This window comes from Cornus florida, unplaced genomic scaffold, assembly GCF_030987335.1.
Source record: "Cornus florida cultivar Cherokee Brave unplaced genomic scaffold, ASM3098733v1 CherokeeBrave_3.0.0_Hap2_Chr06, whole genome shotgun sequence".
Taxonomy (NCBI): Eukaryota; Viridiplantae; Streptophyta; class Magnoliopsida; order Cornales; family Cornaceae; genus Cornus; species Cornus florida.
The window spans coordinates 103,383,622-103,411,218 of NW_026775576.1; the positions used below are offsets into that span (position 1 = coordinate 103,383,622).

The window sequence follows — 27,597 nt, forward strand, 5'->3', positions numbered from 1 at the left end:
CTTATTAGTAAAGCAATAAAAAAAGCTAAAGTGCCCTTATGTATTTGAAAAAAATAACGATGAAAAACAAAATAAATGTAAAATGACCAAAGTACTAATCAAAAGAGAGGGAAATGGTGCCTGTAGGTAAAATGGTCTGAAAGTATTTTGGGAAAACCAGAAGGGTGGTTTAGAAAATTTGTTGTTTAATATAGGCATGTGCAACACACATGATTTGTGATTTTTTTTGACATATTATATGAATTAAGTCCTTATTTATTATTTTTAAAAACTTAATCGACTTATATAATCAAAATAAAAATTAATAATGTTATTTGTCCAAATTTTAAATATTAAGATATTTACCTTACTTTACCCTAAACAAAATTAAGAGAGTGCCCTCAAAGTTCAAACTCCACAAAAGCTGGTCAAAGCTCGAATTACACAGAGAGAAAATACTTACAACTGTGAGAAAAATACAAGTCTATCTCCTCTCTCTTTCACAATATGGACAGGCTGGAAGGATCCAAACCTAATAATGCCACTAATATGAATAGGATAATATATAAACAGGTGACTCATCAAAATTTTCACACGAAAAAAAAAAAAAATTAAAATAGAATAAAATGAAAAAGCAGAGAAGCAAAGGGGCTCCGTTTCCTCCTTTTTCTACTTCCTTTTTCTTTTCTTGGAGTTTCTGCTAAGCATCTTTCCTTCACTTTCGTGTTCATTTCTCATTCTTTACCTTCTTGTTGAGAATTCTTCTGGGTTCTCTTGCTTTGGAGTTTACAACTCTCTCACTTTCAGCTGAATCTTGTTACTTAATTATGTGATTTTAATGGGTTTTTTCTTGGCGGGCATTGTTTGTTTGACTAGAAAGTTGGTTTGCTTTTGGTGAATTCATTTTTCTATTTGCTTTCCTCGTTGGGCTTCTTTATAACCTCTGTTTCCATCTGGGGATTTATATTTCTTCTAAGAATTCTCTGCCAATTCTTTCTGGGATTTTCATTTCAAGCATTAGAATTCCCTCCTCTTACTCTTCTGGGTTTCCAAAAGCTTCTTGCAATTCTATGTACTATTTTGTGGTTTAGTTCTTTTTCAATTCTCTTTCTTGAGCTCTGAATTTACTGAGTTTAATTTTTTTTTTTCATCTCCTCATAATGGTTTAACTTTATGTGAATTTCTTCTTGTTACCTGATCACAAGCACACTTCTGTGTCTCTCGTTGATTGCTGTAATTCTCTTTCCATTGGCTTTCTGATTCCATGGGACTTTGTCATGGAAAACCTATTGAAAACCCACAAAATCTATCCGAAAACACAACAATTCCCGGTGACAATGAGCAGGCAGTGAATTCCCGAACTGGGAAATTATCAAACTTCCCCTTTTACAGCCCAAGTCCCTTGCCCAGTGCATTCAAGAATTCGCCAGCGAATTCGAGCAGGAGTTCAACCCCTCTTCGCATCTTTAAGCGCCCGTTTCCTCCTCCTTCGCCGGCAAAGCACATTCGGGCGCTGCTTGCTCGAAGGCACGGTTCAGTGAAGCCTAATGAGGCCTCAATTCCTGAAGGAAATGAGTTTGAGGCTGCGTTGGATAAGAATTTTGGCTTTTCGAAACATTTCATAACCCATTATGAGCTTGGTGAAGAGGTGGGGCGCGGGCATTTTGGGTATACTTGTTCAGCAAAGGCAAAGAAAGGGAGCTTAAAGGGGCAGGATGTGGCAGTCAAGGTCATCCCGAAATCAAAGGTCTGATTTTGATAGCATTGCTCTAATATCAGCTTCTTTGTAGTTTTTCTACATTTGTTGTGTGACTTATGTTAGTTTCATGCATAGATATGTTTATTTTTCTTTGAAAGTTCTGCTGGGTGAGTGTTTGATCAGATTTTAACTGCTACTGCTCGTGTATTCGCAATTCATGTAAATTGCTGTGTGTTTCACATTACCGTTCTAATAATTTTGCAGTGTACTTTTTTTTACTGATTTTGTCTTTTCCTTCTGGAATTGATTGCATTGTTGGTAAAACTGAAACATAGAGGTGGAATGGGTCATTTCAGAGTTATCCTATCTATAAGCTAAAGCAGATGTTCAATGCTACCCTTAGGTGAAATTTGAATAGTAAAAGACAATAATTTTTTTTATTTACTAACACATTATCACTCTTTTGAATACCATCTCAACTGAGCAGATTGAAATAATGTAAAGTAAGAAAAATGTGATGCCATATTGGCAAGCTTTCATGAAGGTATCGACAATCGTTTGGTTGACATTGGATTTTCTTTGTCTCAGGTGTATCCACTCAGGTTAATAAACCTTATCTTACCTACCAAAAAAACATATGGTTGGCATGAGCTCAGTGCTTTCTTGTAGGGTCAAGACCATTGATTTTTGATGTTGTTTTTAAATCAATCCAGATGACAGTGATTTAATATATTCTACACTTATGCTAATGTTATGATGTCAAACCAAAATGTAGAACTTCCTTGATTTTCATTTATGTCATTTCTTACGCGGAAACTCCTTCCATATCATCATTGCCGTTGTCATTAATACTACTTTCATAGTTCATTAATATTTAAAGTCGTCTTCTTAACTATAGACTATGCAGTAATAACTGTTGTCCTTTTAGCTGTGGATAACTGTAGAGATCAATGTAACTATTAGTATGTTCTAACTAAAAGGGATATGATTTTGCAGATGACTACTGCAATTGCCATTGAGGATGTACGAAGAGAAGTGAAAATAATACAGGCTTTAACAGGACATAAGAATCTAGTTCAATTCTATGACGTCTATGAGGATGATGACAATGTTTATATTGTGATGGAGTAAGCTTAGACTTCTTTAATTTTATTAGATTTCTATTCGTGTTAAACATAATGTTGTTAACTTGGAGATTCTTTGTTAGTTTTTCACTTGGTAGTGTGTTAATGTGAAATGATTTTAATAAAAGGACACTCATTACCTTTTTCTCTCATTTGTTGTCAACAACATGTGAAAATGCCACAGAAGCACATGTGAACTGTGCATGTGTCTGGAAGTACTTAATTTTAATGTTCATTAAGCTAAACACCAAAACCAATGGAATGTTGACGTCCAACTTATTAACTCCCATACGAAATCATCAAGCATCTTTATAGTTCACTTACATATGCTTTCTGTAAAAAATGAGATGAGCCGGCCAAGTTGTATGCAGCCAGTCAGTTTTCAACCATTAGGCTTGTAACATCCATTGGGACCAACCTAGTGGTTTCTATTAGCATCTGTTATACTGTTATCAGCCTTCAACATGTTTCCTCTTTCATTGTCTGAATATCTATGATCTCCTAAAGTAATAAAATGAGATATATCCCTGTACTATTAGCCTTATGTATGACAAGGAATCATTAACTATATCCCTGTTTTATGTTATTCAGGTTATGCGAAGGAGGGGAATTATTAGACAGGATACTTTCTAGGTATATTGTTATATAGTTTGTTTTTAAAGCAAAATTTGGCCTGTTCTGCAACCTTCGAACTGGTTAAAATTTCTATTTGCATTCTCTAGGGGTGGAAAGTACTCAGAAGAAGATGCAAAGGCTGTTATGGTCCAGATTTTAAGCATTGTTGCCTATTGTCATCTTGAAGGTGTGGTTCACCGTGACCTGAAACCTGAGGTAATTGACTTATACACATTTTTCAAATTTAATTTTTTCCCTATATTTTAGGAAGCTTAAACCTCTGGAATTTATTACCTTGCCTGGAAAGTATACTAAAACCTTATAGAGTTTCACGTTTGGAACTGCAGATGCTCAAAATGGAATTAATTCATATTCCTCCTTAGTTTTTCTTCACTTATGGTTAGCCTGCCCATTCTAGTGACAACTTTCTTTCTTAACATCTAAATGGTTGTTTTCATCTGCCACTCAAACACTTGATTCATCAGAAGCTTGGCGTCCCCATGATAAATGTCATTTTTTATGTTGTATAAACATCACTGGAAAACATTCTAATTTCGTAAGAAAGAAGATATCCAGAAAAGAAAAGATTAGTTTTTGGCCTCGGTTTCCTTGAATGAGCTAGTAGAATATATTATGGAACCAAAAATAATTTTTTTGCACATAGCCCTCAGATATATTTCTTCCTTTGTGTTTAATTTTTCTCAGTTTCACTTAAGTCTATTGTACTTCTGCAGTTCTGCTCTCATTGCTGATTTGGATTTTCATCTGAGGTGCCACTGTGCCTGTTTTTTTGTTTTTTTTTTTTGGTAAATGAAATTTTATTTAAAAGAAGAAAGAATATAACTATCTGGTTCAAACCACAATAGAACAGAAACCAAAAGAACACAACCAGAAAAATATACAAAAGCAGAATACAAACAAAACTCAAGGCAGGAACCATCGAACACCTATGAAGGAAAAGGAAACACTAAACTCCACAACCTGACAACACTCTCCACCCATCAATCAAATACCCAATAGCCAACTGCAGATTAAGTGTCACACTTTCTCTATAAGAACTTGATGCAAAATGCTGCATTTGCTAATTTTGGTGTTCTGCAATAAATTAATGCTTTGGTTTACAGGTGTTATCTGTTGGTTGCCTGATATTAATGGTTATTTTGATGATGGAAAACTAGCGTCCATGAGAAGAACTATATATTAATCATGTAGTGACTAAACTAGGAGTTGGTAGTTATTTGTTTTTCCTAGTTAGGAGTTGGTAGTTATTAAATGTATGTAACTGGGAATATCAGAATTAAATGGAAGAATAATATGTGGAAGTTAGTGAAGTTGAAGTGAAGAAATTCAGCAGAATAATGATGCAGGGGTGAATTTGAGTTGGAGGAGAACAAGACAATTTTTTATTTATTATTTATTTTTTGTATGGCAAATCATCTTCTGTTTAAGAAAGGATTATATTGCTATTTGAAACATTATATATTCCCCGTTGTGGACTTACATTTGGTTAAATGAGTCCACATTGATGACCTCACTGTGTAGCCCAACAAGCATTTGGGAATTCTGGTCTCAGCATTAATATTCCAGAGTCCCCTGGATGGGCTTATAATTGAAGTTTCAGGTTGCACTGATCCTATGCCTACTTTTGGATGTCAAATAATTCAAACTAGATGCATTGACAGGATTGTTATAATTTCTCCTTAATCTGAAATTGGGCCATTATTCTTCTTAACCTAGAAGAAAATACTACTAAACTTCTTCATTAATTGTATATCTGATAAAAATTTATATCTGATGATTTGTTGTTTATGTTGACTTCATCGATTCCAGTTTTTGGATCAACAGATAGATTCAGCAATTGTTCATCTTTCTTTGTCCTTCATTGACTAATTGAAAAATGGGATGCACTGTGAATACTTTTGCTTATTATTTCTTTTCTATATATATATATATTTTTTCTTCTATTGATTTTGACTTGTTAAAATTTCTGCTTCAGAACTTTCTTTATACTTCTAAAGACGAGAACTCCCCACTGAAGGCCATTGACTTTGGACTATCAGATTATGTAAAGCCAGGTCAAAACCTAATATGCAAAGCCTTATTCCTTAAGATTATTAGAAAAAAGTTGCATCAGGGTTTGACTGTTGGAGGTTTTTGCAGATGAACGGTTAAATGATATTGTAGGAAGCGCATATTATGTAGCTCCTGAAGTTCTACATAGATCGTATGGAACAGAAGCAGACATGTGGAGTATAGGTGTAATAGCTTATATTCTTCTATGTGGAAGCCGACCATTTTGGGCTCGAACAGAATCTGGAATCTTCCGGGCTGTCCTCAAGGCAGACCCAAGCTTTGATGAAGCCCCGTGGCCTTCTTTGTCTTCCAATGCAAGAGACTTTGTGAAGAGATTGTTGAACAAAGATTACCGCAAGAGATTAACTGCTGCTCAGGCCCTTAGTAAGTTACTTGGATAATATAAATCGTAATATTCCTGATTTTGCCACCCATCATTAACCAAAGTGGTATTATTTTATTTTTTGTGCAAAAAATTAACTGTTATATATATATTTATTTATAAACCAAAAACAGTACAATACCTTGGTACCTCTCCCTTGTGTCAACTGAGAAAACAGAAGGGCATTGTCTACCAAGGATGATGAGTGTGTGTGTAGACACACACAGAATAGTATGCTGGAGTTCTAATTTTTGCACTCTGATTTTCATGGTCAGGTCATCCATGGCTGGCCAATCATCATGATGTGAAGATTCCTTTGGATATGATAATCTACAAACTTGTAAAATCTTATATATGCTCATCCTCTCTCAGAAGAGCGGCTTTGGGGGTATGCAATTCTGCCTTGAGGAAGTTTTCATGTTCAAAAACTTGGTAAAATGGCCATGTAAGAAATATTTGTAAAATACTATGGACAGTTGCTCAATAATTAATTTGTTTCACTTCTCATTTATCTACTGGCCTCGAACAAAAATGCAAAAATGAAAACATTTATCTTAAAGTAGACATACTCGAAATTAACTGCAAGAATTTTGAGATTTTCCTGATTTCTTAAAATAAAAATAACTTTATATTCTTTTACCATTCATATAATTCCCATGCATTTAAGTATAGAATGCAAGAACCAACAGGTATATCAAGTGAAAGTGTTTTCCTACTGTGACAGGCTCTTGCTAAGACATTGACAGCACCCCAGCTAGCTTATTTCCGGGAACAATTTACATTATTAGGGCCAAACAAAAGCGGATTTATCTCCCTGCAGAACTTTAGAACGGTAATCTCTCTCCCTTTCCTTGTTCCTTGGTTTTGGTTGTTTTCACTTGAGTGATGTATGTGGACTTGGCAGGCTGTGATGAAGAACTCTACCAATGCCATGAAGGATTCACGGGTTCTAGATTATGTCAACATGGTAACAACTTGCAGACCTTTTCCATCCCTGCTTGTTCTTTCCTTCTCTTTTAGGTTTATGATAGATGTGTCTAGTTAAGCATATTTGACTGCATATATATATATATATATAGAGAGAGAGAGAGAGAGAGTCTGAATAGTGCCTGAATATATTAAATATTTTGCAGGTGAGCTCTCTTCAATATAGAAAATTGGATTTTGAAGAATTTTGTGCTGCAGCCATAAGCGTGCATCAGCTGGAAGGAATGGAAAGCTGGGAGCAATTTGCACCCCGTGCCTATGAGCTGTTTGACAAGGATGGAAACAGACCTATTATGATAGAAGAACTTGCTTCAGTATGTTCTCTCTCTCTTTCTGCAAAAGAAATTATTTTATTAAACTACCATTTTTCTTCATATAATTTTAAAATTCCCGCAATCTTTCTAGGCCTTCCCTGCCATCTTGTTAGTAAGACTGTAGCAAAGTTTGTCCCCCTTTAGCACCATGTTACTACTACAAAAGTAGCAGATCAAAATTATGAGCTTCCTATAATTTGGTTCCTTTTAATTTTTGTTCTTTTATTTTCTTGACCAGGAACTTGGACTTAGCCCGTCAGTACCAATTCATGTGGTTCTACAAGACTGGATAAGACACTCGGATGGGAAGCTCAGTTACTTGGGATTTGTCAGACTTCTCCACGGTGTTTCTCCGCGTGCATTTCTTAAAGCTTGAATCAAAACGAAACTACACAAATTCATTGAGAAACAAAAAGTCAGCCAAATTCGAGGGAGAGACCTTGAATAAGCATGAGTTAACTCTTAACGGCACAAAAAAAACTGTTTCAAGTTGAAGCTTTGGCCTATGCGGCATGAGTGGCAGTCAAAGCCATTTGCAGCACTTCTCATGTCAGTATGTCTCCTTTCTACCTTATAATTTTTTGGTTTCAATATATCCGGTGAAATTAAAAGTTAAGAGGATTGTACAGATGAGGTTAGATTACATAATGTATTTCGGGTCAGAACTGAGACTGAAGCGGGTTCTGTAGGTTTTGGGTGCATCTCTTGTGTTCACAAAACTATTAGTTTCTTAATAAAATCTTACTGTGATCTGCAAGAAGCTTTTACGATCACAGATAAAAAATGGTTTCAGAAACCCGTAATTGCCACTGTTGTCCTGTTGTTGCACTTCATCCCACTGAACTGCTGATATTTGTAAATAAAATGTACAAGTAAATTTACAAACCGCTGGCGCCTAATTTGGTAATTTTCAAAAAGCTTCATAGTTTGTGTAATTTCAGTTGTAGGTCGGTAATTTTAAATTCAAAACTACCTAATTTGGTTGTTTTCCCTGAACTGCAACTTCCAACATTAGTACTATTATTAATGTATAGAAAGGTCTAAAGATATATTGTCCGAAATTTGGCAGGTCCATTCACAACAAAACATCATATCTGCAGTCTCACTAACTAGATATATATAAAATGCATATGTTTGCCTGTATTGTAAATTTGTAATAAATTTTAACCTAATCATCACATCCACAACTGGCTCATTGATATAACCTGGTAAAAAAAGACTAAGAGGTCCCACCAAAGTTATGATTATATGATATACACATACACAAGTCATAATATATACATATGCACCCATGGCTCATTGAAAAAGAAGTTGTAAGTCCTTCACGTTAGGATATACCAGCTAGACAAGTAAAAAATACTTATAAGGGCAGTGAGGATTCACAAGAAAATTAAGAGTGGGATGGCAATGGATTGCAGATGTTGAGAGAAAAGAAGAAAAAGTAAAAGAAAACAGAGAGGAAATGCTGCGAGAGAGAACAGAACAAGACGATGAGTTTAATTATATGTGTGTGTATATATGCGTGGCCTGATTGGTTCTATTTATTTACGAGACTACATCATGATGTTAACTAATAATTAATGAACAAAACCTGATGCTTTTGCTATACTTGAAATCGAGACTGAACAATTAAATCTCAAAAACTAGCCAAAGGGTATGGTCCAGTTTAGTTCCGATTGAATTGAGTGTTGAACAGGTACGGATGCACCCCAAATTATATAACATAGTAGTAGAAGCATTAACACATAGAGGAAAAAAGACATAGAGGATTAAAGGGAGGTGCGGAACCCTAGGCTCTGATATGTCGGTACACCAAAGTCCCAAACTAGACCTGGAGAGAAGTAAATACGTATTTTTAAGATTTTAACTAACTTTGACATATATTTAAATTCTTAAAAGACAAATTCATTAAACAATAATAGTGAGCAGAGCAGAAAGCAAATTTAGATCAGTCGCACATTAATCCACCAAATTTACGCGGAGAACCCAATAGGGAACAAATACAATCCACTTCGAGGGAGAAGGTTATGGATACATTTATCAGTACGAATATGCCCGAGAGCCTGCATGCTTGAAAGTACAACCATATATATATATATATATATATATCTGAACCTTGTGAAAGAAGACATGCATGTTAATGTAGTCTAAACAACTTACACTCTAATTTCAAGGATAGTATTAATGTGCAGCTCTTGAAACTGATATTTACTATCCGAGACAATTGGAGACAAAAAGAAGAGAGTCAAACTTCTGAAGATGGATAGCATGAATGTCTCGACCGTACCTGCGTGCAACTGACCAATCTGGTACTGGAAAATGGACATATTTGTTTCACAATTATCTCCAGCCATTGATAGGATTCAATCTTTTGATTCCAGATCCAGGTTTCACATTTCAAATCAAGAATTTTCATTTCACTTAGTGAGACTGTGCTTCAAGAAGGATGTTAGTGGCTGTGTTCATATCATTTCTGGCCTGCATAAGCGCTTGTCTGGCATGGTTTCTGTCAAAACCCATTGAAACTAGCGTAGCAATAGAGTCCTCCGGTGGCTCAGTGGTAGAAGACATGGGAGCAGCGTAGTTTCGCTGAAACCAAGCAAGGAAAACATACTTGTTTCAGGGCATTACTAATGCAGACAAAAAAATCACAATCTCGACAAAATTTAATACGCTCAATAATTACAGCAGAATTATAAAGGTTAACTTTATTTCAAGTACAAGATTCATTTACATGCATGAACAAGAAAAAGAGTTCCTAAAATTTGTAATTGGGTATTACTTCTGTTCGTAATTCTGTAAGCGCTCCCGGAAAAATGAGCTATTCATTAGTTTGGAAAACAGTAGGGAAAAAACCATCTGAAGATTGCACAAATGATTGTCATCTGAAGTTTTCAAAATTCGATTTACTAAGTAAACTAGAAGGTGCACACACAAAGCATATAATTATCCCCCAGAGACAAGAGAATAGGGCATCAAGAGAAACAAGGGGAGCATTTAACCATCTCACTCAAAAAGCTATCCAACCTTCTTTTTTTTTTCGATTTAGTATGATATTCATATTTGTACTATTTAAAAGGGTCATGAAATTTCAATTGTATGGTGGAAGGAATAATACAGAATAACATTTGTCTAGAATAGTTGGTTATTTGGTAGGATAGACTATGACATGGCTTCAAAAAGAGGAAAACACCAAGAGTATTTCCAATTACTGCTCAATGTGAGAGGCAAGATATTTCATAGCCAACAAACTATAGCATTTGCACAGAAAAATAACATTATATGCACCGTCTGACAGGTCCAATAAGCTAAAAAAGAAACAAAATAAAAAGGGAAAACTAGGGAAAGAAAACTGAATATACACAAATAAATCTATACATATAATAAAGTGAAGAGAATATAAAATATACTTGCCTCCACTTGGCGACCTGCATAAGATGGCACATTTCCCAGAACACTTCTACTTGTTGCTGAAGGTGGTGTGTTACCCATGGATGGCCAACAAAGCCGCAAAAAGAATGAGGCAATAACATCTGGAAACTGACAACGAGAAATATAGTTGCACCGACTAAAATTAGACTATATTTAATTTTAGACGTATAAAGTAACATTACAGAACACTTTAATACACTAGAAGAGAGGCCCAAGAGGGCACACGTGATATGCATGCAGTATTGCAATTAAAAAAAAAAAAAATTAAAAGAGTAACAAAAACTATAATAATACTGCAACTTTTTTTTTTTTTTTGGCAATTAGTGATTTATAAAAATATATAAACAGAGAGAGAGAGAGAGAGATGAAGTTTAGATTAAGAAGCTTTTTGTCTTTAAAAAAGGTGGGAACGATTTTCTAGTTATGTTTCCTGTGCGATTGTTTTACTACTTCAGCCTATTTTATTAGATGTTCCAAGTTTTTTTAAAAAAACATATTCTTTTGCACCAGTGTACAAGAGATCAAGCTAGAGATAATACCTTGTCCCGACTGGCCGGCTTATAGAATATAATATTTCCTATTCATTGAGTTATCCGCTCCTCCATAATTTTCTAGCTCTGATGAAATCCATTAATTTTTTTATTTTTTATTTTTCAATATTTATGTGTCATCTGAACGGTAGATTAGCATAACTGAGATTAGCAGTCCATATTATAGACAGAGCAACAATCACATAAATTACCAACTTGGGGTGGATCCACTATGAGATAGTGGCAAGTCCAGTGGTGATTAAATCACATATTCAGGTATGCAGCTCAGATGAAATGTGTTCCATCTGTGTATGAACATCAATTGATAAGCAAATAGAGAATCCACAGAGGAATAAAAACCACAAAAATAGACACTGGAACGGGTTAATTAAACCCACAATTTTCTACTTCAGTTTATTCCATTTTTGATAAGTAGGACTCACACAATCATGTCCTCAAGTAGGATTTCAACCATGCATTTACCTCTTATGAGATGACAGAAAAAAACTCTCAAGTTAGGCAGGAGATATCACACTTCTCTATTTTTTTCAAAGGAAGTCGATGGTATATTAGAAAATTCTTGAAATGAATGCTTTGACAACCAAAACAGATTACTAAGTAGTCACATAAATGTCTAAATGCAGATACGGGTAAGGAGACTAGCAAATTTAGAATTGAATTAGTATAGGAGATAACCTTCATCCTGCGAACGCGAAACACATTTAAACGATACAAAGAACCAGCAAGGATGCCACATATCCCTGGTAAAATAGATCTTTTCCAGGATGACAAAAGGAGCTGCAAGAAGAGAACTCAAGTTAAAGATGGAAAAAGAATACGAGCAGGAGAAGCGGTGATAGCAAGGGGCAATGTCCATTTATACATATTTCAGGGCTTTGACTAATGTAATTCAGTTTTGATATTCTGTACAAGCCATTAACCTACTCTGTCATCCATTTAAAGGCCCAGTTATTATACCATCAGGTCCTATTCTCTTTCTATTTTACTCTTCATCATCTTTCTCAGAGCTTCTCTAATTCGGGATATTTCCTTAATGAATTAGAGCCCCACTTAAGTGATACTGATAGTTTCTGTGATAGAGGATCATAGTTCAGTCAGAGTGGAAGAGCTTCAATCTGAAGGATAGATGGACACAGACAGAAAATCTGTTTAGGCTGGTGGAAAGGAGAAGAAAGGATGTGCAGTCAGTGAGGTATGGAACTCTACTCTATCTGGAAATTATAAATGGTAGAAAGGCAGTGTATTTCTGAATTCCAGAAACTTTTAAGGGTAAAGGATATTCAAAGAACGCTGGTGCCGTCCAGAAATTTCAGGGTGTTGGCAAAAAGGATGCTGGTAAGGGGAGAGAATCTTATATGCATGTCACAAAGCTAACAGAAACTGACGATATCATTGAGGGTTTCAACCCAGCCTTGCGGTTAGATTGTGACCTTCAACTGGAGCTTGAATCTAGTAAAGAGTTTGAAGTTTCTAATAAAGATGTTGGATTAGGCATGTGGACTAGGTTAATTCTCTGGTACCGGAGGTTTCCACAGTTCAGATCTGGGCGTACAGAGATGGAAGGTCCCAGTGGGCATCACGGTCGGGAGATGATCTGACCGAGGCACTTCGACAAGATAATGTCCCTGGTCTGATGACTTCCTCTGGAGTCTGTTATAAACCTGGTGCTGAACTAAAAAGTGATTGGATTTATGCTCCAGAGTCGTAGACTCATCTTTGGTGTTGCAAACTGCTTTCAGCAATGGAGGGATGAGGTGGTTTCATCACGTTAGCACAGAGAGAGAACCAACATAAGGTGGATACGTAGTCTGCTCAAATTTGGGGATGTTGAGATTCTAGCTTCCATTTGGATCAGATTGGAGCCATGGTCCTTGATACTCCCGTTTGAGTCAAATAACAGCAAAACTAGGTTTTGAAGAAGCAAATAGGGACTCGAGGCCCACCACTTTGTTAGAGGAGTTTGGAAGAGCGTGGAAGAGTTGGTGGGGGCATTTGAATTAGCTCATGTACTATATAAACATACGAAAATAAATCATGGCAACATTAAAATTTGAGTTACCTGAAGACCAGCTAAATATATGAAAGATTTGTCAGAGAAGTGAAGGCCAAATACACGAAACCGAGTTGAAACTGGAATATCGAGGTAAAAAGGTATGAATGAAGAAAAAATAAGACCATAGGGACCAGAGGTGAGCGTATTCAATAAGGGATCTGCAAAATTAAGATAATAAGATTAAATGAGCTTTGTTGTTTAAATATAAGCACCTTGCACACAAGAATTATGTTAAAAATACTAAAATGATGAAACAGACTGCAAAAGAAAATATTTGAACTACGAACAAAAAGAAGCATGGTAATAGCAATCTAACAAACGTCGATGTCAATAACTTAAATCTTTAAATTGTGCCCTTAATTCCACTCTGGCTTACTTTGTATCCACTTTATTGTTTTTGGTATTTATAAAAATTCAACATGGTTACAGTTAACAAAATGTAGAGCAGAAATAGGACCATCATTTCTAATAACACATATGTCAATGGAAGGAGGTAAGCAAGTGCTATCAGAGCCATTTTCATCCAGCACTTGAGAGTTGGGCTCCTTCTTTTCCATCATTCACTCCCTCACCCTAGTTTTCTAGCTCAAGTGCATTGTCTCAAATAACCTTTTTGCCTCCTCCTCATGCCCTTCATAATATAACTCCATCCCTTTAGTTAGCTCTCAAGAGTTTGTCATTATCCATTCCAAGGTTTCCTCCCCTACATGGCCAACCTCAGCACCACTGATCCCATCCAATTCCTCGTTGTAGGATAGTTGAAACCCTTGATTCGAGGTTTCTCTAGGAAGCGGGGAATGCTTTCGCTTCGATGCCATAACTTCTTCGAGAAATTATGGCCAGATGAAATATTCCTTCCCTAATGCCGGGTTGCCTCTCAAAAAAGAAAGCATTTCAATTGGCCCAGACCTTCCAAGAAAACATTATGTTACTCAAAAGTACATTGCTTATGCTTGTTTGTAACAGTTCTTAATGCATTTAATTCTTCCTCTACTTAAAGCTCAATTGAACCTCTTAAAATACTTTTTGTAGTAACACTTCTCTGTCCCTTCTTTGACTTGTACTCATCTTTATTTCTCCTTCCACACACACAGTAAAAGGTAAAACTTCTTTCCAAAGGAAAAATGGTCCTTTTTAGTAGCACTTATATGATAGATACTTTCTGCATAGAAATGGGTGGAAGTAATGACAAAAAAGTTCTGGTTAGGCAATGAATCACGCAATAATTACACATATTTGATATTTTTACCAATTATTGAGGTGAAAATATTCCTCTTACGATAAAACTACAGATTTTCAGCAAATGGCAACTGCCACAAAGAGGATAACAAGGGTAAACAAGAGCTAAAAAAACAAATTGGAAACAAAATGATAAAAGAGAAGCCACATGCTAATCATGCTATCAAGATACCAAAAAACCACCATATGATACTCTAATGAACATCAGATACCTTTAAGGAGAGCTAGGGCAATGACCTCAAACAGTAGAGACATGATAGCAGAGAATAAGATGAACACCTGAACAACAGGAAGCTGATGTTAGAAAGTTGAAACATTCAGTAGGAAAAGTGAGAGCTACGGCCTCCCACTTTTTTTTTCTTTTTTTAATTTTAAATATATATATCTTGTTGTTAAAGGTCGCTCCTCTCACATAATTTTCTGGGTCCGTCACTGGTATCTCGTCATCCCTGCAGGAAGAACGCAAGGTTCGTCCTGGATCTGTGGAGTGATCATTTGTTTTTTTATTTTTGTTTAAATTATTAAGGGTAAAAGAACTAAAAAATACAACAGACTAATGTCAATTACTCATCAAATACCTCATATACATTAATTCACATCTCAATGAAAAAAATTATCCATGTAAAACTAATTTGAAGGCATACCAAAAGCAACAAGATAAAGCAAAGTGGTTAAGGAAATTAAAAATTAAGATAACACATGCCAATAATATAAAGACAAAACAATCAATAGTCACTCAGTCAAATATTCAACACTTGTCTGTAATGTAGTCAAGCCAAGATGGTGGGTAGTGAAGTTAGAAGACAGCGAAAAATTCTATAATAAATCCATACAAACTAACTAGTAGAGCAAAACCCGTGCAATTTCACTTAAAACAGTTGGAATGAAATTTGACAATGGTAACATTGACAAATAATCAGTAGGCACCATGCATGATAATGACATTTTCAAACATGAAACTTGAAATTATTAAGAGCAATCACTTAGCATCACTTGATACTGGGAACCTGTCCAAGATGCTTACTTTTTTTTTTTTTTTTTATCTCTCTTGTATAATCAACATTGAGCAAAACAACTTATTATTTTCATCATATTTATATATTAAGATATACTTCGTTAATCTTTTCAAATAATCAACAGATCATTCAGCGAATCAGCAAGCTAGAAACATAATGGTACTGCCAAGAAGGGAGAGCAGGGGTCTTGGGGATCAAAGTATAGATTCAATCTTAACATACAGCAGGAAAATTTCGACCAGCACATTATTTAAACTTATAATCTTGTCCAGATGAGTAAGAGCAGGACATTGAAAACTCAATGATTGCCATTGTAAACCTGATTCCATGTAACACATGTGCTTAGTAAAAAAAACAGTTATAATAGTCTAACCAGGGTCCCATCCAACCAAATCTAATTATCAAATCTTATAAAACTTCGTTGCAATGACTCTCCTACGACTGCCTCCAAAATGCCACTACAAACTTTGCTCAAATATTGCAAATCATGGTTTATTATTATTTAAAAAAAAAAAGAAAAAAAGAAAAAAAAAAAAGAAACCCAACTCTCATTCTCTTAAAAGACAAATATGTTATCAATTCTGACAAGATATTAACTTCACCAGTCATTAATTTTACAAATATGAAACAATCCAGCAGTCGGACAACCCACATCAAAGGTTTTGTTGATCCCGCATAAGACATTTAAAAACTGAAGGGATATAAACCAGTAGAAAGCAATTATAATCAGATTCTCAAGCTTACTAGATTTTAAATGCTAGATATAGTCACCATAACAGTAGTGCCTTGGATATTTTGTCAATATGACAACAATTTTGAAGTACTGCCCTTGCTCTTGATCTTTCTCAATAATTTTTTTTTCCCAAAAAAAAAAAAAAATTAGACCTCTTCTTGGAAACACATTGATAATCAAGCACATTCGGGAGTACCTCACCTATACTCATTAACGCTTTCTAGTAAGGATATAATACTACTATAATAATAATTTCTAATAATTTTTCTTGCTTTCTTTTTTCGACATATCCCACTAGCTTTAAATGAAACACAGGATATTCTGAGGGAAAAAAAGACTAGAGTAATGAAATAACTACTTGGGACCCTACATCCTAAATAATTTCATCAACAGATATAGTCCATAAGAGGTTTTGATTGAATAAGGTACTTACTGAGTATTTGTTGGAACCTATCTGTCTCTCAAATACACGGAAGTAGTACAGCAGATATAGTCCAAACATCAGTTCTGGTGTAGATGAAAACGCAAAGACAGACGCGATTAACTTCCAAAGTCGAAGCTTTATGAAAATATCCTGTTACAAAAAGGACAATCATATAGGTTAGGAGGCATCACAAATGTAACTTGTAGAGCTCAAATTTTGTATATGATGGTGACTTCATGAGATTTTGACTTCAAATTTGTATTCACATCAAACGATTAGCTTCCACTTCCCTTTTTTTAACTTCATTAGGTTCAACGGAAGAGACTTCTAGCATGTGCCTTGGCAGAATTGTAAGATGAGTACTACTCAATATTACTGAAAAATATAACTTTTCTCCATGATATACGCAGCATTAAGGGAAAAGCTTAAAGTTGACTGACTGGGTATGGCTTCTGCATAAGAATTGGGCTGGTAACGTGGTTGCTGTGTCAGAAAGGTTTTTGATAAAGTTGAGCGGGCATGGTTTCTTTATCAGAATCAGGCTGGTACCTTAGTGGTTGTATAAGAAAGGTTTCTCATAAAGTTGGTTGGGCAAGAAGAAGAAGAAACAAGAAAGGACAGCAGCTAGAAGCCCTCTATCCATTCTCTCAAGTTTTAATAATAATGAAAGTCATATTAATTATATGACAATAATAGTTGTCAGTCTTTGCCTTTTGAATGAATTCATATTGCCAATGAAAAAAAAAAAATTTGAATTTCATACTAACATTCAGCACCACTTATCAAAAAAAATTTACTATCATTCAACACCCAGCCCAACAAAAAAGTGTATCAAACTTTCCATAATTTGTTACTCTTATTGATAATTATTCAAAAATGACTTGGTTAATTTTTTAATGAAACATCATTATTAGTTTCTTTCTGTCTTTCGGTTATTTTAAAAATAAATTGCAGATCAATAGAACAAAAGAATAAACATTCGGTTCACTTAGCTCCTCTATTATATGGACTCTTCAAAAGTAGTGAAGTACCCGTATTAGACACATATCTCTCGGACATGGGAATGGGATATGTGTCCGACACTTTCGGTTAGACATGTACTTAAAAAACATATCCAATCATTCAATTACATTATATTATTACTTTAAAGGAGTTAAATGCTTATATTGAACATTATATTAGATAAAAACATTACTTTACTCTAGAAAATAAAATAAAATAATTAATAAAATGCATATTTAGCCGTGTCCGTATGTCCTTTTGTTTGGAGATTTGACATGTCCAACACATGGATATATACCCGTGTCCGACACATGGATACATACCCATGTCCGACACCCGTACTCGAGTCCATGCAACGTAGCTTAGCTCACATCTTGAAGATGCATATGCATATTCCCAGAGTTTCGTGTAGATGTAAACTGCTTGTTATCTTATTAATCCTGAATTTTCAACTTTTGGCTCGCTTGTTGCCTGGGGACAGGTGTCGAGGTCTTGTTTGGCCCAAAAGGCCACATCAATACATTGACGAACATGACTTTCGTTTTTGCCATAGAGGGAATGTCCACTGCCTTTGGCAGCATTTGAGCATCACGCGACACCACACTCTGAGAAGGTTTTTGAGCAAGAACATGGGCAGATCTGCCCCCTCTTCCATTATTTCACCCACCTCTTGCAGAAGGAGACGAGCTTCCATTGCGATGAAGGGACTGTCAGAACTGAGCTCACCAAACTAAGATTCCAAAGCTAAAGCTTCATCGGGAAAGAATTCACCCTAAACCCAAGACAGACATGCTCTCCGGAATAAGGAATGATAGCACAGGAGATATTATCATCCTTGAGATATTATCATCCTTGGCTTGATTTTGCTCAAGCACCGCATTGACACTTTGCAAAGCCACTAGAGCAGTTGTAGGCTCTAAAGCAGCAGAAACACCTTCGAAGGAAGAAGAGTGTCCATGGAGAATAAGTAGAAGAGGAGCACAAGACAGCAAGCAAAGAAGAAAACATAGAAGAAGAAGGAAGAAGAAGGAAGAAGAAGAGGAGGGCAACAGCTATAGGAGGAAATCAAGAGAAAGGGAAGATGCCAGAGGCAATGGTGGAGCCACACAAGGTGAATAGCCAGCTGTCCCCACTGAACATTTATGATTTTTTAAATGATTTTATATGTAATCTTAATCCCTTTTCCCCCCCTTCTTTGTGCAAAACAAAAAAAATTCCGAGTAAAACTCAATAAATGTAACGACTGATTAATTCAAATGTGTTAAATGATGGTAAAGGGCGAAAAGAATAATCACATATTAGTTTGCAGCCTCAACCGCATACTTTAGCTTAATCCATTTTGTCAACAAACACATCATCCCCAGAAGCAATAAATATTGTATAAAGAGCACATATCCAACACATCTTAGATGCACCAATGATTTACAAATAAAGTTGGGGGGGGGGGGGGGAACCCGTGCATGGGGCTCCCGCATTGCGGATCTGGGGGAGGGTCTGGGCAAACCCACCTTCATTTTTTTTTCCATAAAAAATATATAATTCTAAGAAAGAAACAAATTAAAGGTTTATATAAAATCATTTTAGAATAAAAAAATAAAAATATTAAGAAAAATCATACTAAAGCTTATAAACAAAGTTTGAAACGAAAGTATATAAGGTTTTTATTGAAAGAGTTGGCATTGATATAGAAAAGGAATCATCGAATTATTTGTGTACATGTATATATATAGGTTATAAATTTAAACCCTATACATAGAAAACCAAAGTCATGAAACCCACAATAAAATCCCGTATAAATATCAAATAAAAAGAAATGAACAAGTGGGTGTGAGAGTTTCATTCAACCAACCAAGAACACTTGCATATACATATTGAGAAGAAGAAAATCAATATTTACATGAAAAAACACCAAAATAGACATATGAGCAACGGAGAAATCGATACAAGCAAAAATACCCAGAAAGGGCATACCTGATATGATAGCCCAAGCTTGCTTGAACGACCTTGGATCCCAAAGACGATCGTGAAGAGGGCACAAGCAATAACAAATGTTCTTGTGACTGGAGCATTGTCTATGACAAGATCAAAACAAGACAGATAGAGAATTACACATACATCACCAACGAAATAAAATGAAAATAAAGGTAGGGTTTGCAAATTGTAGTAGATTACGTACTGAAACCAGACGGACCACCGATCATCTTCGAAGTAAACCAACGACCTTCTCTCTCCTCTGTGCCTCGGTATTTCTCTCTCTCCCCCTCTTACTTTCCCCTTTTCTCCTCTATCGTCTCACTTTCTTCTTCTTCTTCTTCTTCCTTCGTTTAAATCATTTTGTATTCTCTCGGAGACTCGTCTGTCAGTTTAGTCAGAAGAAAAGGCAGGCGGTAAAAAATTAAAGTAAATAAGGTGGAAATTTTTTTGGTTTAAATAGCATGAAATTTATAATAAAATATTATTACTCATTTAAAATGTCCGTATTTATATTAAATCAAATAACAAATTTAAATTAATTTTCTCACATTAATATTTATTTAATAATTTGTTCGAATATTTAAAAAAGTTTATTAAGGACTATAGTTGGTAATCTTATAAAAAAACTATAAGTAAACCATTTTTATTTTACCGAAATAAAAAGAAATGGCATAATTATAAATTTGAAAATTTTCTCCCATAATAAAGAAGGTGTTAAGGTGAGACGGAAACATACTAAGTCATAACAAAAATATAAAAAAATTTAAATATTAAAATTACATCATCTTTGATAATTTAAACTTTTTAAATACATAAGTTAGTAATTTTTTAAAAAATTTACATTCACGAGAACCACACTTAAAGATGAGGAATTATATCTAAATACGTACTCTTTGAGATATTGATTTAAATTAAAACACGACATTTTCACTTTAAATCACATTCAAGTTTAGGGTGGTTCTCCTAAATCTAGGGTGGTAGGTTTGTGTGACTTCAAAAAATTGAATTGTTTTAAGTATTGCCTACCATCTTATCAAACTTGAATGGTCACCTAAGTGTTGAATAAAAAGAAAGTGACCCTTGAAGAATTTAGAAGCAAGTTTATCATAAACAAGGCTTCAAAAGCCCAATATTGTTTACCTATTATGCTGCATGCATTATTCTTGGTTGGAGAGATTAAAAAAATAATTTACTGGTGGACCGTTTCTGAACAAGTTTTGATAGCTTTAATTGTGAAATGGACTTGATTAGAATCTTGTCTAATTAGTGGATTAAATTACATTGCTGTGAGTTGACATGTGAATTGAGAATATACCAAAAATCAAAACTATTGTACGATTCTATTTGGTGTTTAATTCAGAGCGTCTTCTTTTTTTCCTTTTTACTTTATGTGCATAAATTAGATATTATAAAGATTTTGATTTGTTTATAATAAGAATTGAGTGTTTATTGTGAGTTACAAAGTCCAAATAAGTACATGAGTAACTTTACATGAATGAATGGAGATAAGACCATATATAAACTAGATAAATACAGAGAAGGCTATACATGCAAAATAATTTTACACGAATACAGGTGAATTCTACGCGAAGACGGATTTTTTCAAAGCCTAAGTTTTCAAAAATAAAAAGCTTGGTTTTACTCACCTCCCTTTTGCCACTGTGACAACTCTTCCTAATTATTTTTTTTTTGGTTTAGATTCATTGTGTTGTAACTTGGAATTCTAAGTTTGGTACTCTTCTAACATATATGAATATTTTTATCTTCCCATAGTTGGTATTAATTCTTGTTACACGATCAAATATTTTGTTTCATTACAGGATCACTAAATATAGAATGGAATCTATAGAAAAATCAGAAATCTCAAGAAAACAAAGTGAATTCTAGTTGTTTAATTTGATATAACAAACAAGGATAACAAAATCATTTGTAATATCAGTTGAAATCACAAATTTCCAGAAAAAGTTAAAATGCTCTCAAATTCTGATGAAGAAACATATAGATATAGCTTCTTAAACAATGCCAAACATAAACAGGAGAATTAGTTATCTGAAACTTCAACAAAACTATATTAGCATTTTTCATCATAAACTTGGATATCATCATACAGTGGTACATCCTCTCTGCATCGGTCAGGCCTCCCTATCTATAGAACAAAGCGAAAGCCTAACCATGGTGTCTTAAAAAACTGCTTGTACAGTTGTATGATCAAACATTTCTTTCGAATTTTGAAGAGAAAAAAAGAAAAAACAAAAAAGAGAAGCTTGTGGTTCAATACAGATGAGTCATGAGTGTTAGTGGAATGCTGTGTGCAAGCTGCAGCATACTATTCCAAGACTTGGGGTTGGCTATAGGGTTCATTACAGATGAGTAATGAGTGTTAGTAGAATGCTGTGTGCATTTTATTCCAAGACGGAGAGTGGCTGTAGGTGCAGCCACATTGAGATGTCCTCCTCGCGGTATAGCTTTCTGATGCCTCCATAAAAGCCATCCACTTCATTGCCTACTTCTCGGTGGTCCTTCCTGTTTATCACTGCCAGACTCCATCGCGAGGCAGGGGTGTACTGCTTGAACTCCAGTATCACCGTGTCTGTCAGCATCAGTTTATTGTGAGAATCATAACTAACACTGCAGTAAACTATGTTTCTACTTAAAATGTTTTCATAAGGTTGGATAACTATCAGTACGACCAACAAAATTTTAAAATGTGGCAGTTTTTTGAAATATAAGAGATGTATAAGGAAATGGGCTAATTCTACTGCTACAGAAGACAATCTGCACACTACAAATTCTAAGAAGATGAAGGGGAAACTTTTGTCTTGGCAACATAATGCACTCGTGACCCCTCTCCTTAAGGCTCTACTTCCATAAGACATTTTGATACCCCAAATTGATGCTACTGAGAGATACAAAACAAGGATTGTCTAGGAGATCATAAATATTAAATAGCACCGATAGATTCAGGGCAACACACACTGTGCCAGATGCCCTGTGTAGACAATCAGACAACTACAATTCAAACAAAAGTTTTAACACATCCAGAGCATAACAAAATTCCTATGAAAGAGTCAGCTAAAATGAGTAAGTACAGGGATCAATTGTAAGTAAGCTTAGGTTTTGGAATGTTGTCTGCGGGCTAACCTTCAATCTACTAAAACAAATGTAGTTGATTTGGAAGTCTGGATGGTTGACAAAGTCAGAGACAAAACCATCTATATAGGCATGTACCTTATGTAAGACAGAAGCTTTACTTTTTGCCCTTTTCATCACTCCAGAGAATTCATTTTCATGTGGACACAGCAATAGTATCTGTGCAGTAACTATACTAAACTGCAGTTTTTTTACTGCTCTAATAGAGCCTTTTGTTCTTTTTGGTCACATGGGTTATAAGAAAATGTACTATAAATTTTCATGATCAATCTCTCTAGGAGTAGAATTAATTATAGAAGGTTTGGAAGTATCTTGTTCTTTTTTTCTTTCTTTTTTTTTTAAAAAAAAAATTGCTTGAATTTCAAAGCCTCGGCATGCATAAAATTAATACTGTGAGCCAAAAAAAAACAAAGAACTACATTAACAGAACTCTCACCCTAGACATTTCATTTGAACACTCAATTCAATTTATATGTTTCTGTATGGAAATAGATGACTTGCATTGACATAGACATTGTCACTCATGGCATCTCTTCAAAATCTAGACACAGAGGATAGGTATGTATTCATAAAGAAATACACAAGCAGACATGTACATACACATATACATTTATGTATGCATTCGGGCTTTGTGTGTGTGTGGAAGGAACATAAAAGAAACAATGTGGGATAATCAAGTACAAATATGCTAACCATGACAGAAACAGCATTGTGTATGGCTTAAGCATCAATGCCTAAAAGTATTAAAAGAAGTAGAAAGTAATAACTATGACATAATGTGCCTATTCTTTTGCTCATTTTTTAAGTACTGAAGGCAACTTGTCAGCATGTGCCTGAACCATTTTGAGGATGCAGGTGCTGTGTTGATCTGTCATGCATTGACAAGGAAAAGTGCACCACACTAATCACATAGTGCAGGTTCAGATAGGTATTATATGCTTCTATAATCAGAAATTAAGTGTTAACATTAATTTGAATGATTTTCATTCATTTTGTTTTTGCTCCACAATTTATTTTTTTATTTATTTTTTTATTTTTTATTTTTATTGAGAACAAAAGGAAAACCTCCAATCTATCTCCCACACTAGAACTGAAAGTAAGTTGACATGAACTTCAAAAAAATAAAAATGGTCTTCTTACCACTACTATGGCATCGACAATGAATTATGTTGCCACTGCACGAATCCAAGTGACCAACAACTCCATACCACCAACCTGCAATACATTTAACGCAGATGGTTATGATCATCTATCTACAAGCACAAGATTAGGAAATCCCATGAACAAACACAAAGAGCATCCATTGGTTCCTTAAGAGGAATAAAAACCCGAAAAAAATTATTTAATTTCAGGCAGAGGAGTTTCAAAAGAAGCCACTATTTCACACAGGGTTGGCCTAGATGGTAAACAAAACCTTATTTCATTAAAAGAAGGAATTCAAATTAAGCTTATGGAGAATGCTTTACAGGGTTCCAGAAAACACACCGTAAGGGAACTCCTTGTTTCTTCTCCACTGAATCTCAATATGATCTCCGGGTTTTAAATCATTTAAGCAATCAGAGACATGAAGAACATGTGCAGGAGTATCAACAGGTGGTGCTCTTAGCCTTTTCCACTCTACATTCTCCTCTATTGTATGCCCCCCAAGTGGTGAGTACCTACAATGTCAAATGCATTTGAAGTTCAATACAGGACCTCTATCTCTGATCTTATTAAGCATCTGAAATTTGTCTTAGCATTAACTGAATACGATCTTGTTTCGTTTCAAAATTTTCAACAGAAAACTGGAAACATTTACAACAGAAAAGTCAAGAAAAAAAATGAAAATTTGAAAAACTGAAATCCAAATTTACTAAAAGACAAACAAAATGTAAACATTTCCAAAGTTCAATAACAATTTTAAACAATTAAGAATATGTATTTTCACAATCAATAACAATGAACAAGCCATTTGAAGAACACGTCTTTACATACCTTGCCCTAAATGTGTCTGTACAGGAGTCATAACTAATTGCAGCATCATAGCATGACAACATAAACCCGATATGGCCATTCTGCACCTTAAATGAATGAAACACATCATTAGTAATCTGTTTAACAGCTATAGAAACAACACAACCACCACAAAACCAACAATTTTGGTGAAATATAAAAATTCTCAACATAAACAATTCTGCAAATTCACAACCACTTTAATTCCAGCTGATTACCTCGCGGTTATAGACCTGAGCCGGGAACGAGAACCGGCCACTCTCAAGGGAGAGATACCAATCCATGATCGAATCAACTGATAAAGAACTCCCCTGATCAATAACACATCTCAATTTTGGCTTAATCCACAAACTTGGAATATACCTTAACAAACCCTTACGCTTTCTGCTATCCAAATGGGTTGTTCTTTTTCTTGTAGCATTGTGATATTTCCATTCACGATAGGCGGCATCACCAATCAGTTTACCCCATTTTTGTTTCATGTGTTTCTCCCATAAATGATCACTTGTACACACATCTCTCAAAGAGCTGCATACTCTTGCCATAGTACATAACTCAGCTGGCGAAAGCCGCTCAAGAATGCATTCCAAGGCCAATTCGGGTAAATCCAATAAACAAGAAGCCTCCTCATTCTCCTCCAAGTCTCCCACTCTTGAACAAGCAGCCTTGTTCATCGATGGAATGTCAATGGAAACTCGAAAGAAATCAATAGCAAATCTACTTTTTCCGAACCACGACAGAAGAAGACTTGATACTTCTCTCCAAAACCAGGGCAGTGACAACAACCTCATCCCACTCTTCCATGAAAGTAGGATGAAAGAGCAAAAGGAGATCAGGAAGAAAAACATTAGACTGGGGGAAATTTTAAATGGGCTGGTTTGAATATGCTCCAAAAGAGAAGAGGATTAACCGAGGAACCAATTGCAAACAAATTAAGAAATGGCGATTACAACTATAGATAACTGTGTATACATATAAAAACAAAAGAAACTAAAATAAAATTTGTTTTCCAATCAGGACAAAGAACTATCCATCGAGGCAATGTAAAGTGTTTAGGATTGGTGAAATTCACGAGTTTTGGGTACTTACAAAGAGGGACACCTGTAAACACTGCAACCGACAAGCTTTGAATGCTGGTGGCTAGAAAACCATGCGTATTTAAAAGAAAAAAAAGAGCAGACACCAAGGCTGCTTCTTAAAAATGTCTTAGCATCTAGATACAGTGAACTTGCCACCAATGCATAGGAAGAACCAAAATTTGTACGGACAGTGACTTATGGACAGATGTAAGTTAGAGATTGGAAGATTTGAATTGGAAATAGGAACAAAATCTAAATAACATGTTTGATCAGAAATGAGACTTTTAAAGTGCGTACCACGTGGATGAGTGTAGATACATGGAACCAAATCTATGAGCTTTGGTTTTAACAACCTGAAATCTTTGCGGAAATCAAAAGACAAAACAGATCTCTATCACAGCCAACTCTCTCTCACCCAAGAATACAACTAGAGAAGAAAATGACCATTTTGTACATGATTGCCATGATTACCAAAAGAACAATAAAATTGGCAGAAGAAAGTTGTAGATTGATGAAGATGAGGATGAACTTAAAGTGGGCTTTTGAGAAGAGAATTAGAAAGGAGTGCTATTTGGTTGATGGGTTTTTGGGCGGGTGTCAAGTTTTAAAGTTGAAGGCACAAGACCGTCATGGAAGGCCATCTGATTTATGCCTAACATCCACCAAACTGTACCAGCCCCTCACAAGTCAGACAGACCACAGGTCACACCATGAAAGATGGCAAGCGATTTCACCACACAAGCCAGAGGAGTTGTGACTTTCATATATAATAAAGACCACTAATACTTACGCCCAAACTGTTTAAGAGAATTACTTGATCAAACATTATTAATTGGTTAAATTTGTAACATACAAAAAAATGAAAGTCATTTTCCTTTGGTAAATATAAAAAGTCGAGAGCTGATCTGTTAAAATTCATTAAAAGTATTGATTCATTGGGCTATCAAAAAAACATTTGTCCTTATAATTTGTATATATAACCAATTAAAGTTATTTGGTCTATCACTTTATTATAACTCATCCGTTTTAAAATTATTTTCTCATAATAAAAGGATAGGTAAAGGTCAATTAATGAGTTACATTGTTTGTCATAAAAACATTGACGGAGACTGCCGACCTTTCACCGTGTTTCTCAACGATGATTTCAATGTGCCACCTTCCATGATGAGTTTTCCGCGTCCAGAATAAATAAGACTTAACTATCCCATCATGATGCTATTGCTAACTTTAGTTTTTAGACTTCTAGTACGTCAATGGCTTGGTGGACTAGGTAAAATGTTCAAAATCTTTAGAGTTATGTTTGTATCTAATTTGTTGGGTAGTTCGTGGGTTGGATAAGAGAATCGTTTCACGTAAGTTAAGAATTTTGACATCAGTATATAAGTGGAGATTCAAACAATACAAAGAATTCTATGAATACAAAGACTAAGAAAGAGAAGGCCGACCTCAGTATTGTGTGAGCTCGAGCTTGTCCGTAAATAGCTATTAATGTGGTAATTATTATTTTAAAGGCTGATTAACACCCTTATTTATAGTGTTTACCTCATCGGTCAATGTCTTTGAGTCGTTTGGGTGAGTTCGCTCTTACCCAAGGGTTTGAGGGTCTTTCCTTCTGACGGATGAGACATTGATGGATGGGCCGCAATGATTTGCCCCCCAGTCAAAAGAGGTAATGGTGCTACTTAATTAATATGGATTTTATCAAACATCTTTCGTAATTAATGTGTTCTTTATCTTTCTTTACTCGAGCTTGGGTACCGAGTATCCTTTCTCCCTTGT

At 35.1% G+C, this 27,597-nt stretch overlaps 3 protein-coding genes across 4 annotated transcripts; 1 reads left to right on the top strand and 2 right to left on the bottom strand.

Annotated features, from left to right (window-relative positions):
* The first annotated feature begins 581 nt into the window (after positions 1–581).
* Positions 582–8,064, top strand: LOC132313523 (CDPK-related kinase 7-like). Its single transcript, XM_059812319.1, has 11 exons — positions 582–1,726; positions 2,675–2,805; positions 3,394–3,435; positions 3,525–3,633; positions 5,414–5,492; positions 5,578–5,874; positions 6,148–6,260; positions 6,597–6,704; positions 6,777–6,839; positions 7,006–7,173; positions 7,412–8,064. The coding sequence occupies exons 1-11, from the start codon at positions 1,244–1,246 to the stop codon at positions 7,547–7,549; spliced, it is 1,731 nt and encodes a 576-aa protein (XP_059668302.1). The 5' UTR covers positions 582–1,243; the 3' UTR covers positions 7,550–8,064.
* Positions 8,065–9,106: 1,042 nt separating this feature from the next.
* LOC132313524 (rhomboid-like protein 20) lies at positions 9,107–19,966 on the bottom strand. The gene is made up of 8 exons (XM_059812320.1): positions 19,800–19,966; positions 19,595–19,695; positions 16,631–16,771; positions 14,661–14,727; positions 13,216–13,367; positions 11,832–11,933; positions 10,588–10,713; positions 9,107–9,762 (listed from the first exon to the last, which is right to left on the bottom strand). Exons 1-8 carry the CDS (start codon positions 19,822–19,824, stop codon positions 9,595–9,597), a joined length of 882 nt encoding a protein of 293 aa, XP_059668303.1. The 5' UTR covers positions 19,825–19,966; the 3' UTR covers positions 9,107–9,594.
* A 1,687-nt stretch (positions 19,967–21,653) lies between these two features.
* LOC132313525 (F-box protein At2g26850-like) lies at positions 21,654–26,553 on the bottom strand. 2 transcript variants are annotated; one of them, XM_059812321.1, is made up of 5 exons: positions 24,958–26,553; positions 24,722–24,807; positions 24,233–24,405; positions 23,888–23,962; positions 21,654–22,187 (listed from the first exon to the last, which is right to left on the bottom strand). In XM_059812321.1, the coding sequence occupies exons 1-5, from the start codon at positions 25,585–25,587 to the stop codon at positions 22,000–22,002; spliced, it is 1,152 nt and encodes a 383-aa protein (XP_059668304.1). In that variant the 5' UTR covers positions 25,588–26,553; the 3' UTR covers positions 21,654–21,999. The 2 variants fall into 2 exon arrangements, with proteins under 2 accessions (XP_059668304.1, XP_059668305.1); XM_059812322.1 differs by having other exon boundaries at positions 24,722–24,801; positions 24,958–26,552.
* Positions 26,554–27,597: the final 1,044 nt, after the last annotated feature.